This window comes from Nicotiana sylvestris, chromosome 8 (genome assembly GCF_000393655.2).
Source record: "Nicotiana sylvestris chromosome 8, ASM39365v2, whole genome shotgun sequence".
Lineage (NCBI taxonomy): Eukaryota > Viridiplantae > Streptophyta > Magnoliopsida > Solanales > Solanaceae > Nicotiana > Nicotiana sylvestris.
This window is the reverse complement of record NC_091064.1, coordinates 127,124,683-127,137,494: the sequence shown is the minus strand read 5'-3', so window position 1 is coordinate 127,137,494 and position 12,812 is coordinate 127,124,683. Positions and strand designations below refer to the sequence as shown.

The 12,812-nt window shown below is 39.8% G+C and overlaps 1 protein-coding gene across 1 annotated transcript; it reads right to left on the bottom strand.

The window, feature by feature from the left end:
* Positions 1-911: 911 nt before the first annotated feature.
* LOC138875644 (uncharacterized) lies at positions 912-2,535 on the bottom strand. Its single transcript, XM_070154496.1, has 2 exons — positions 1,659-2,535; positions 912-1,183 (listed from the first exon to the last, which is right to left on the bottom strand). The coding sequence occupies exons 1-2, from the start codon at positions 2,533-2,535 to the stop codon at positions 912-914; spliced, it is 1,149 nt and encodes a 382-aa protein (XP_070010597.1).
* Between the last annotated feature and the right edge of the window lie 10,277 nt (positions 2,536-12,812).

Here is a 12,812-nt window from a genome sequence, read left to right as displayed (position 1 = left end):
CCCTGCACCCTATGTGCAGATCCAGGGGCTAGAGAATCCGAGTGAGAGCTGATATGTGCATTCAGAGTATTTTTCGGAGATAGCAAGGTAGCTGCACGACATCCGCAACCCTGCCTTTCTCCTTCCTATCCTTAGTATTTTATATCTCAGTCTTATCTTGTATTGAGTAGACAGTATCAAACTGTATTTTAGTGGCTCATGACTAGTGACACCAAGATCGGGCAGTGTTTAATGTATTTGCGTATTTGTTTTTCGCTTATTTTGACATATTAAGATGAAAGATTTGTTTGATTAGAAAATGAATTTACAAAAGACCTTTATGTTATTAGTGTTAAATCAGCTGTCCTAGTACTGCGATAGGCGCCATCACGACCGGGGTGGTTTGGGGTCGTGACAGATCTTATGGCCAAGGACAATGCCTTCTTCGACGATGAAATGACATTTCTCCCAATTGAGCATCAAGTTTGTTTCTTCATATCTTGCCAACACTTTGTCCAAGTTTGCTGGACAATCATCAAAAGAATTCTCAATCACCGAGAAGTCATCCATGAAGACTTCAAGGTAATCCTCTACCATGTCTGTGAAGATCGCCATCATACACCTTTGAAAAGTCAATGGTGCATTGCACAACCCAAATGGCATCTGCTTGAAGGCAAAAGTACCATAAAGATACGTAAAAGTAGTATTCTCTTGATCCTCTGGAGCAATAGGAATTTGATTGTAGCCGGAATACGCATTAAGGAAACAATAGAAAGCACGATCGGCCAATCTATCAAGCATTTGATCTAGGAAGGGAAGTGGGAAATGATCTTTCCTTTTGACTTTGTTGAGCTTATGATAGTCCATACACACTCTCCACCCGGTCACCATTCTTGTAGGAATCAACTCATTCTTATTATTGGTGACCACCATCATGCCCATTTCTCTGGGATACATTGAACCGGAGAAGTCCACGAAGTATCGAAAATGGGGTAGATAACCCCAGAATCCAACGACTTGATGATCTCCTTTTCGACAACCTCTTGCATAGATTCATTGAGTCTTCTTTGATGTTCAATTGATGGTTTGGCATCTTCCCCCAAGTTAATCTTGTGCATGCAAAATGCGGGGCTTATCCCCCGAATATCTGCCAATGTCCATCCAATAGCCTTCTTCCTCTTTTGTAGTACCGCCAATGTAGAATCTACTTGCACGTTAGTCAAACAAGAGGAAAGAATAATCGGTAAAGTAGAAGAAGGGCCAAGAAATTCATACCGAAGATGTGGAGGCAATGGCTTCAACTCCATGATAGGAGGCTCCTCGATTGAGGGCTTTGTTGGAGAAATTGTCCTATTTTCAAGATCCAAGGACAATTTGTGGGGATCATAAGTGTAGGACCATATTCCTTGTAGTGAGTTCACACATTCCATGAAGCCATACATCTCGTTATCATCAAAGTTGAGCAAGACGGCTCCAATGTATCATTAACATTTATCACAACACTTGTTTCATCTACAATCACATCGGTCGCCAAGTCCACGAAAGAACACACCTATTTGCTATTGGGTTGTCTCATGGACTTACACACATGGAAAACCAATTTTTCATCACCAACTCGGAAGTTAAGTTCTTCGGCTTCAACATCAACTAGGGCCTTCCCATAGTAAGGAAAGGTCTACCAAGAATAATCGGCACCTCATAATCAACTTCACAATCAAGAATGACAAAATCCGCCAGAAGAATGAATTTATCAACACAAACCAATACATCTTCAATCACTCCCAATGGTCTCTTCATGGTACGATCGGCCATTTGTAATCTCATAGATGTGGGTCTTGGTTGCCCAATTCCCAAAGTCTTGAAAACTGAATAGGGCAAAAAATTGATACTTGCCCCAAGATCACAAAGAGCTTTTGCAAACTTGGTACTTCCAATTGTGCAAGGAATCATGAAAGCACCGGGATCCTCCAACTTAGGAGCTATTGAATGCACGATTGCACTCACTTGATGAGTCATCTTTATAGTTTCAAAATTCATCGACCAATTCTTTGTCACCAAATCCTTCATAAACTTTGCATAATCGGGCAGTTTCTCTAAGGCTTCAACCAATGGCACATTGATGGATAGACTCTTCATCATGTCAATGAACTTTTTGAATTGATTCTTGCCATTTTTATTGGCAAGCCTTTGAGGATATAGAGGAGGAGGCCTAGGCATTAGTGCCTTAGCCTTTTGCACTACCAGTTTCGGTATGTCAACAATATGATCCCTAGACGGTTTCACGTCCTCTTGAGTATCCTCCACATTGTCACCAATATCAATATGCACTTCATCATTTGCTTGCACCATATTGTTCGGGCTCTCATCTTCTTGTACCACTTGCTCATCATCCACAAGTTTCCTTTGACTTGAGGTGGGTGCATCCCAACCTTTTCCACTCCTTGTAGTAATGGCCATGGTATATCCCGTGTTGTTCCCACCCTTTGGGTTCACCACCGTGTCACTTGGTAGTGCTCCCTTAGGACGAGTGTTGAGGGCTTGAGAGATTTTTCCCATTTAGACTTCCAAGTTTCGGATAGATGTATTGTGAGAGGCAAGTTGGGCATCGGAATCGGCATTCTTCTCCATCAATTGTTTAAACATGTTCTCAATTTGTCCCATCTAATTGTTGGAAGAACTTGGACCATGGGAAGGATAAGGAGGCGGGTTGCTTGGTTGTTGATACATCGGGGGCCTTTGAAAACCCGACCCCCAATTGCCTTGATTATTGTTCCATCCCCCTTGGTTGTTGCCTCCCCAATATCCTTGATTATTGTCATTCCAATTGCCTTGGTTATTTTGACTACTCCAATTCCCTTGATTGTTACCACTATTCCAATTACCTTGGTTGTTAGAATTCCAATTCCCTTGATTACCTAGAGGTCTCCATTGTTGTTGATTCAGGCCTTGAGAGTTGTTTCTTTGCCCTTGAAAGTTGTTCATATATTGCACTTCCTCCTCTTGTTCATTGTAAGATTCATCTTGATCAAACCCACTATCTTCTTGTACATAATTCTCCACATGGTTTTGCACTTATGGGCCCTTTTGCCTTCTTTTGTTCACCATCATATTAACTCCCTCAATGGCATTGACTTGCTTAGGATTTTATACTTGTTGAAGTTGATCTTTGGATAATTGATTCATTGTGGTGGTCAACTCGGCAGTGGCTTGCCCATGATCATGCCATTCTTTATGTAGGTGAATCACGTTCGAATCACCTTGAGGAACATATGCTCTACTTTTCCATAGCGATGAAGTATCCGCCATTTTATCTAAAATCTCACAAGCTTCCGCATACGGCGTTGTCATGAAATTTCCACAGGCAAGTTGGTTGACCACGCATTGATTGGTAGTGTTGATCCCCCAATAGAAAGTTTATTGAATCATAGCATATTATTATTGGGGCACTCTTTGATCATTGTTCGCTACCTCTCCCATATTTCGTGTAATGACCCATTAGGTTCTTGTTTGAATGCTAGAATCTTGTCCCTAAGAGTAGCCATATGCCCAGGAGAAAAGAACTTGGAAATAAATTTCTCTCCCAATTTATCCCATGTGTGGATGAAATGGTTTGACAATCTTTTTAGCCAATCCAAGGCTTTTCCCGTAGAGAGAAGAATAGCCTCAACCTGAAAGCCTCCTCGGAGACGTTTGTCTGTTTACTCCCCCAATAAGTACCCACAAATCCCGTCAAGTGTTTGTATGCATTTTGACTCGGAGCCCCGGTGAAGAATCCCCGTTGCTCTAGCCATGTGAGCATTACATTGGTGATTTGAAAGTTGTCCGCCCTAATGTGGGGCGGGACAATGGCACTTGCATACCCTTCATTCGGCAACACCTGTTGTGGAGCCACTCTTGGTGGAGGTGGGGGTGGAATTGGGGCGTTGTCTTGAGGCACCCGGTCTCTTTTATTTGCTTGAGGCTCAAGAAGAACCTCTTCAACTAGGTCATCTTCAACGTCCACATCCCCCAAGGCATCTTTTCGAGTTGATCATTGTTGTTTGCCAATTTGGTACCTACAATTGATTCACAAAAATCAGTAACAAGGAAGGAAAAGAAGACAATTCACACACAAAATCCAAATATATAGCTAAATCTGTTTTTAGCTCCCCAACAACGGCGCCAAAAATTGATCACGTCCAAATACACGCTTCTAACGAGGTATGACACAGTCTCTTGCAATAATAAAACCCAACAAGGAGTCCGGATCGAATCCACATGGAGCTACGATGGGAACTAGTAGTATATATTTGGAGTGAGTACGTAAAATATCTAGATTGTACTTCCACAAATAAGGTATTATTTTTACTTCTAAAATTAACTAAGGATTGCGAATCTAAAGGTATAAAACTAGAGATGATTGTTTTTGAATGTTTTTTAAAGATATAAAAAGGTTGTGACCATGACCTAGGTGTTTGCCTAATGGGATAAAGACTTTTATGCTATTTTATTGACTGGTGTATATTATAGCTCACAACACTATGTTTCCCACTCAATACATCTCGGTTAGAGAGTGGTTTCGCCAATTTGGCTTACTCAAGACCAAATGGGTATCTACCAAGATAGTTGATAAGAGCTCAGATCGGGTTGTTACTATCTCTATGTTGAACCCTTTAATTGGGTTAATCAATCTCTCAATTGATCCAATTCCTTATTAGCTAAGTTAATCTAGACTAGGCCTCTCTTTCTCAAGAAGAGACTAAGTCAAATATGCATAAATCAATGTTTGCAACCATTAATTTCACAATTGAAGCATGAACCTAGCTAAAAAACAAACACCCATTCATAAACAAGCATAAAATTAATCACCCATAAGGTTTACACACTAGGGTTGGGTCACAACCCTAGTAAAAATCTAGCTACTCATAGTGGGTATAAGAAGAAAACAAAAAAGAAAAGATAACAAAACTCATATTGAAAGGTTAAAATATAAAATCCCAATGTTAAATCACCAAAATAAGCTAAAGTTGCCTGAAGAAGCAAGAAGAAACGGCTACAACACTTTGAATATTCAAAACTTGACTTAATTTCATGAAACTATTCTATTTATACAAAGTTGGAATTTTCGGATAAAAATGCCCTTTCGGAGGTTCTGCGGCCGCACAATTCCATGTGCAATCCGCACTTTGCTTCAGCTTCACAGGATTGAATCTTTGCGGCCGCACAATTCTGGACCACAGCCGCATCTCTTAGTTTCTGCGGTCCGCACATTTCTAGGTGCGGCCGCGTAGGGCTTTTCTGCGGATCGCATATTTCTAAGTGCGGCCGCATAGATGACTTCTGCGGCCGCACAATAATTGTGTGTTCCGCACCTCCTTCGAACTCGATATGCAAACTCTCTAAACTTTCGCTCTTGCTTAGCTTCTGCGGCCGCACATTTCATGTGCGGACCGCACTTTACACTTGTCTCTGATAAGCTTGCCTTAACAATCTGCGGTCCGCACTTTGAGCTTCTGTGCCTGTTTTTGTCCTTGAGTTCAGACCCCTCATTCTTGAGTTAGATTTTATCTTAGTGGCTCATTTTCCAATACTCCTGCAATTAAGCATATTTCATCAGTTTTCGGGAACACAATTAAACGCTTTTGGACTAAAACGAAAGATAAAAGGTGCTAAAAGGTAGTCAAAATCTCCACTTATCAATCACGCATATATATCTCGAGACCGGCTCACACCAACCCGATACGGAAGAGATTTTCTCGAATTTGAAGTCAGCACCGGTTGGGCACCCCGCAGGAATGAACATATTCAGAAAGGGCTTCGATGTTTTTTCCTCAGCGGTAGTAGACGGAACATTATACTCTTCAGCTGGCCGCGAGGCAGAGGGTGTTTCTTTATGGGGAAGAGGTCTTCGCCATTTTCAGGGAAGCTAAGAGAAAAAAGGAAGTTAAAAGGATGTGCTTGACAATTGAGGCAAAGAGTTGAAGTTCTTATGAAGTGATCTCAGAAGTAATAAGAGAATTAATGTTGGAGAATATAGAAATTTCTAGTGTACGAGGGAAGAGGCTTTGAAAGTAAAGTTTGAATAAGATAATGAGGAGGTATTTATAGTTTGCAAACTATCGTTCAAAATCCATAATGGCCGACCAGTAACTGACAAACATTTAATGCCATTAAAGACGTGACTGACGAGATGTTTCGTTAGTTTTGTCGTTGCTGGTGCGGAGAATCGAGACGAAGATCGAGGGCTCATATTGTTTTTCGTCGTTTACTCTCTGAAAAATGAGGGGACTATCTGTATACGATCGAAACCGAGCTCGTCTATTGCATGACAGGTCGGGACTGAAACGTGATGGGTTGAAGCTCGACCCCCGATTATATCGAACCAAGGTACAAAGTTAGATCACCGAGCCCGTGACTCAGAAACCGACCCCGACTCCGAACAAGATCGAGGAAACTTTATCGGGCCAAATAACGAAAGGCCAAAATATCCGCAATCGGTCGGATATCACGGCAAAAGTCTCGGCACGTATCAAGGAGAGGCCGATTAGTTAGCAAATTATGAGGTTTTCTACCTTTTACAGAATTGTATCTAGAGTAGGACTCCTCTACTGTATAAAAGGGGGGGGTCTGATCATTTGTAAGACACAATGGTAACACACATCCCAAAGCAACATACTGTTATTTCTAGTTCTTATTATCTTGTCATTCTGTTCCAACATCGATTGAGGCATTTCTTGACTCGAGGGTGACCAACCTTCAAGATCAAGACTGTTCAACTTGTGTGATTTGCATTTATTTTCTTATTATTAAATTTAATATTAATTTGCTTTCCCAATTTGTATCAAGTTATATCACGTATCTTTAAAACCGCGTATAAATTCAATTGTTATCTGATTTTGAGGGTAAACAATACTTTTTCATAAATAGCCGGTTGATTTTACTATTTATTTTATTTAGCCGATATGTCTAAATTATACACTGATTATATATAATTATACACGTTAAATATATAGATTAAACATATAATATATACACATCCACCGATTATTTTTAATTTAAGCGATTTGGTGAATAACTATTTGGTACATACAGTTATAACATCGAAGAAGTAAATTGTTTAAATCAAATTAAGAATATTCAAGTCTTAAAAATTAAAATTTATACATGAGGCTAATAATGTCTTCGACAGGTAATAGCAATTATTGAGAAGTTCCATTTAACTGTCTTATTTTGAATTCTTTGTTCAATTAATTTTACTTTTCGATTAGTTAAGCGTGTTCTTATGAATACCTTGTTTAATTTTATAGCTGTTTGACTAGTGTCTCTCTCTCACACCATATAAAAGCTATGTCCCCAAACTATAGGATAATGGGATCCACGTAGCGGATAATTCTGACATTTGCTTCGCTCAATATATAGACGTTATTTTCATTCATTAAAATTAAAAGTATCACCAAATTAACACAATCTTTATACCCCATAACCCTATCCCTCACTTAGTATAGTGATCATATATCACCTACTTTATATCCACGTAATGGAAAATGATTCAAAAAAAAAAAAAGATTTTCGACGTGAAATATATTTAAGACAATATTTTTTCATGAAAAACTTACAGATGACTATATTGAATTCAACTATGTTCGACTCAAAATAATGGTTGAAGACTTGAAGAGATGTCCGTAACTTGATTTTCCTACCTTTGTATCCCCAAAGCTACAAATGACTCGCCAAGAACACTTCTTCTCCTCAACCATCATTTTAATGCAACACAATAGTGGTAAAAGTTATTGCAAAAAGCATAGTGAAAATTGTATACGGTAAAAATCGAAAAGTACAATTTTATGATCGTTAAGACTGCCTCCAGAAGGCTCGAGGCTCGGCTCAGGGTTCGACCCCGAGGGTTCTCAACGATCGACCTCGAGGCACTGCAAATCAAAGGTCATGATGGACAAACGGGAAGTTCCCAAGGCACGTGATTAAAGCTAACCAAGTCTATTAGGCTAGTTCAAGCCCGTACCGTGGCATTAAATGGCTGTACCAGCCATATATCTTTGTAATAAATGCATTTGTACTATGTTGGGATTCCCCCTCATATATAAAGAGGACCCTTGTCCTTTTGTAAAGCAACACAATATTGAATACAAGAACATTCTCTGCTATCTAATTTAAACACATTCTCTCTTGATTCTATTGCTTACATTTATTGTGTTCCATTAATTATTCTTCAATTATTACTCATTATTGGTCATAAAGAGCTCAGACTAAAGCTCTTAGAATTGTTAGTCTTTCATCGGCCGTTCATAGCCCAACACTTAGCTCGACCTCGAGGCCCCGTATAGGGCAGTTCGAGCCCCCGATTCTCGGCCACTCAGTTTGCGTAGCATAGTGCCTTCAAGCTCATATCTTATTTTCTAGTCTCACACTTAGCATCTACTGCCTAACAACTAGCATAAAAATAAATCATGTATTTTTAGACCACAAAATCAAATCTAATTGTAATTACCATTTTCAAGGTAAACAGTTTGGCGCCCACCGTGGGGCTAAAAATAATAGTGATTGTTTTCTTGCTGGTTTACTAAATAACGTAAGTTATTCTTCAGTCTTTTTCTTGCCCAAGAATCTTTGATTTCAGGTCAAAATGTCTAACTCAGTGAATGCACACGAAAACAACGGTCTTGAAGACCATGGAGAGAATGGTGTAGTTGTTCCAGGTGTCGGTGTACCACCACAAAACCCTGAGGAAGCACCAGAGACAATCCCTATGGACGTGATTTCATGCAACGCCCAACATGTCGATATAAGCTCCCACACAAACAGGAGTATACGCCAAGAAAACCAACATGAAGCTTAGAAAATGCCAGCTCAGGGGGAACAAGAGGTTAGCCTTCACGTTATTTTTGAGATGTTACAGGCACAACAGCTGGCGATTGCTAAACTGCAAAGCCACTAAAAAAATCCAAGCACAACAACACCGGAAATGGCTCCTCGGGCCGAGCAGGTACCGGAAATATCAATCAACAACGGGTCAACAACCGACCCTGCTATTATGAATATGCTCGAGGACTTCACGAAGAGGATCGAATAAGGCGAAAAGAAGATAGAAGCTAATGATGAAAAGGTTGAGACCTACAACTCGAGGGTCGATCAGATGCCGGGCGCACCCCCGATCCTGAAGGTTGTAGATTCAAAGAAGCTCGTGCAAAAGCCATTCCCACAAAATGCCGCTCCAAAGCCCATCCCGAAGAAATTTAGAATGCCCGATCTTCCGTAGTACAACAGAACCTCGGACCCCAACGAGCACGTCACTCCTTACACTTGTGTGGTGAAGGGCAACGACCTAAGGGACGACGAGATCGAATCCGTCCTGCTAAAAAAATTCGGAGAAGCACTTTCTAAAGGGGCCATGATGTGGTATCACAACTTAGCACCGAATTCAATAGACTCATTTGCCATGCTGGTAGATTCTTTCATAAAGGCACATGCCTGTGCCATCAAGGTGGCTACAAGGAAATCCGACCGGGAGTTCGTATCTCGCTTCAAATTGAGCAAATGGAATTATCACCAGTCTCCGATGACTGGGTAGTGCAGGCCTTCACCCAAGGTTTGAACAAACGAAGCTCGGTGGCTTCAAAGCAGCTGAAGTAGAATTTGGTTGAATATCGCGTCGTGACTTGGTCGGATGTCCACAACTGATACCAGACAAAGAATAGGGTCGAGAACAATCAACTGGGAGCCCCCTCAGGCTCGGTATATCCAAGTAGACTCCTGGCAAAGGAGCCAAAGCCAAATAAGGAAAGATACCAACCATACACTGAAGATTGAAGAAACGCCCCAAGGCGTAACATACCCCGAAATGACTGAAGGATAGGTCGAGGTCAGAATCCTAGGGGACTCGTAAACAGAGCCGAATTCGACAGATACATAGGCCTACTGAGGCACCCCGCCTGTCAGAATACAACTTCAACATTGACGTTTCAGACATCGTATCTGCCATCGGTAAAATCAGAGACACCAGGTGGCCAAGACCTGTACTATCAGATCCGTCGCAGAGGAACCCCAACTTAGTGTGCGAATTTTACAGCACACACGGTCATAGGACCGAAGATTGCAGACAGCTCCAAGAAGAAGTAGCGTGGCTACTCAGCAAAGGGCACCTCCGAGAATTCCTTAGATACCGAGCCAAAAATTAGTTTTGGGAAAGAGAGGCTAACGAAAAAAATAAAACAGAAGAACCACAACATGTCATTCACATGATTGTTAGGGGATTCGACGTCCCACAGGAACCCACAATCAAAAGAACAAAATATCTATCACCGGGGAAAAGCAAACTCGAGGTTACATACCCAAGGATGCTCTCACGTTCAGCGACATCGAGACCCTATCTCAGCCTGATAATGACGTGTTGATAATCTCTTTTCTTGTGAATACATTTCAAATTAAACGTGTACTTGTGGATCCAGGTAGCTCGGCCAACATTATCAGGTCGAGGGTGGTGGAGCAGCTCGGACTGCTCGACCAGATCGTGCCCGCCTCTCGAGTCCTCAACGGATTCAATATGGCGAGCAAAACAACAAAAAGGGAAATCACCCTCCCGGTCGACGTGGCCAGCACGACCCAAAATGTCAAATTTCATGTCATCGAAGGAGACATGAGGTACAATGTCTTGTTCGAAAGGCCATTGTCACACCTCCTTTTTCCGCCCCCGAGGGGGGCGTAGGGAGTTTTTCCAATTAAAGGACAATCGAAACGGGATTTGTTTATTTATTTCAGAGTCGCCACTTGGGAGATTTAGGGTGTCCCAAGTCACCAATTTTAATCCCGAATCGAGGAAAAGAATGACTCTGTATTACAGTCCGCGAACCAGAAATCCGGATAAGGAATTCTGTTAACCCGGGAGAAGGTGTTAGGCATTCCCGAATTCCGTGGTTCTAGCACGGTCGCTCAACTGTTATATTTGGCTTGATTATTTGATATAATACGTATTATAAACTTATGTGCAAATTTCATCCTTTGGCCGTTTTTATTATTATATTTTTAAAGAATGTGAACATCGTTTAAAAACATGTCTTTGGATTGCGTCACATAAAATGCATCCACGATCCGAAACGTATTTTTATTCGATGTTTTGGGATTTGGATTTGGGTCGCATAAATGCGTACTCGTGTTTAAGAATGTATTATTATATCGCGCCTAAAGCGATTAGCGCTTTATTACTTTGGGGAAGGCCGTGAAATTTGCTAAACGGCTCATCCCGAAGTTTAAGTACTCAATTAAATTTTTATCGAGGGCCCCGCAATTTGTGTGTTTTATTTGGCAAGGCTCGTCTCATTTATTTTAAAAGGATAATCCTAAAGTGCCTACATTTTTTCCTATTAAATTTGTCTTTACAAAATAAAAGAGAAAATGTCTTAATTTATTTACATGTTATTACCTAGTTACATTATACTAGGCATGTTCTCAGTTTGTCAAATTAAAAAAAAACATGGCAATCTAATTTTAATTCTAGACCATTTACATGCTGAAATTAACCAATATTATTTAACTTAAACAATATTTCTGTCAAGTTCCTACTAGATGGCATATTCGTTTGATTTTTGACTCGACGAAGTTACTACACCATTTATTTATTTAGGCAATATATGCAGATAGTTCAACTGTTAAGCTATCGTCGAATGTTCCACTATGTGTATTAAATAGCTACATGATTCTGATTTTTTGCAAGCTAAATAATTTGTACATACAAATAAAAATCAGAATATAATTAAAGCTAATTCAGAATTTCAACTCTTCATTTTTCGTATTCATGCTTCATATTCGGATTACAATAACCAGCTTTTCAGTTGTGTACCTGATATTGGAAGCAAAAGAAAATGAAGATGAGAATCAGCAGCAGTAACAACAGTACAACACAGCAACAACAGCCCAGCAATAGTAACAACCCAGTAACAGACCGGTGGAGTAGTAATCCCAAAACAAATGCTTCCAACTTTTATGAAACAACAACAATTAATGCTGATTTCAAACAATGAAAGAAAGCAGAATATTGTTTTTTTGTTTTTTTTATTTGAAGGTTTGAATATTTTTTTCGGAATTCTTCTCTCTCTTAAATATTCAGCTCTTTTTTTTTCTCTGTTTGTGTTTTTCTGTTCTGTCTATCTGTTCCTTTTTTCTTAAGATTCGTTCTTCTCTGTTATTCTCTTCTTCTCTCTATCTGTGTGTTCAAGACTTCTCTATATATAACTCATCCCATAAATCTTTCAATCAATTAAAATCAATACTTTTTCTCTACCCAACTCATTATCTTCCCACTCATCCCCATTACATTAAATAAACATATCACACCACCCCATTATATTTTGTCCCCCATGCTTCATTTAAAATAATACAAGATTCCCCCCACTATATTTTGTCTTGTCCCCCCTTTTATATTAAACAACTATATCACAACCCACCCCATTTCATTTTGTCCCCCATGCTTCAAATAAACAATTACAAAATGTACAATTCCTAAACTACCCCCTCCGACCTTACTGAAATTACCAAACTACCCCTGAACGTACTACAAATTTACCAAACTACCCATCAGCTATAACACATCAATTAATCAAACTTAACCAAAATATAGACAATATGATCAATTTCTAACAATGTTCAAACAACAATATGAACACGGATGAACATCATAACAACAATATCACATGAACACGATTTTAACAACATTTCAACAACAAATCACATGAACACAAATTGAACAACAAAGAACAACTAAAATTTGATTGAACAATATTTTAGCAACAAACAATCCTATTTTCGGATTCAACAACTACAACAAACAAGTATATTTAGATTTC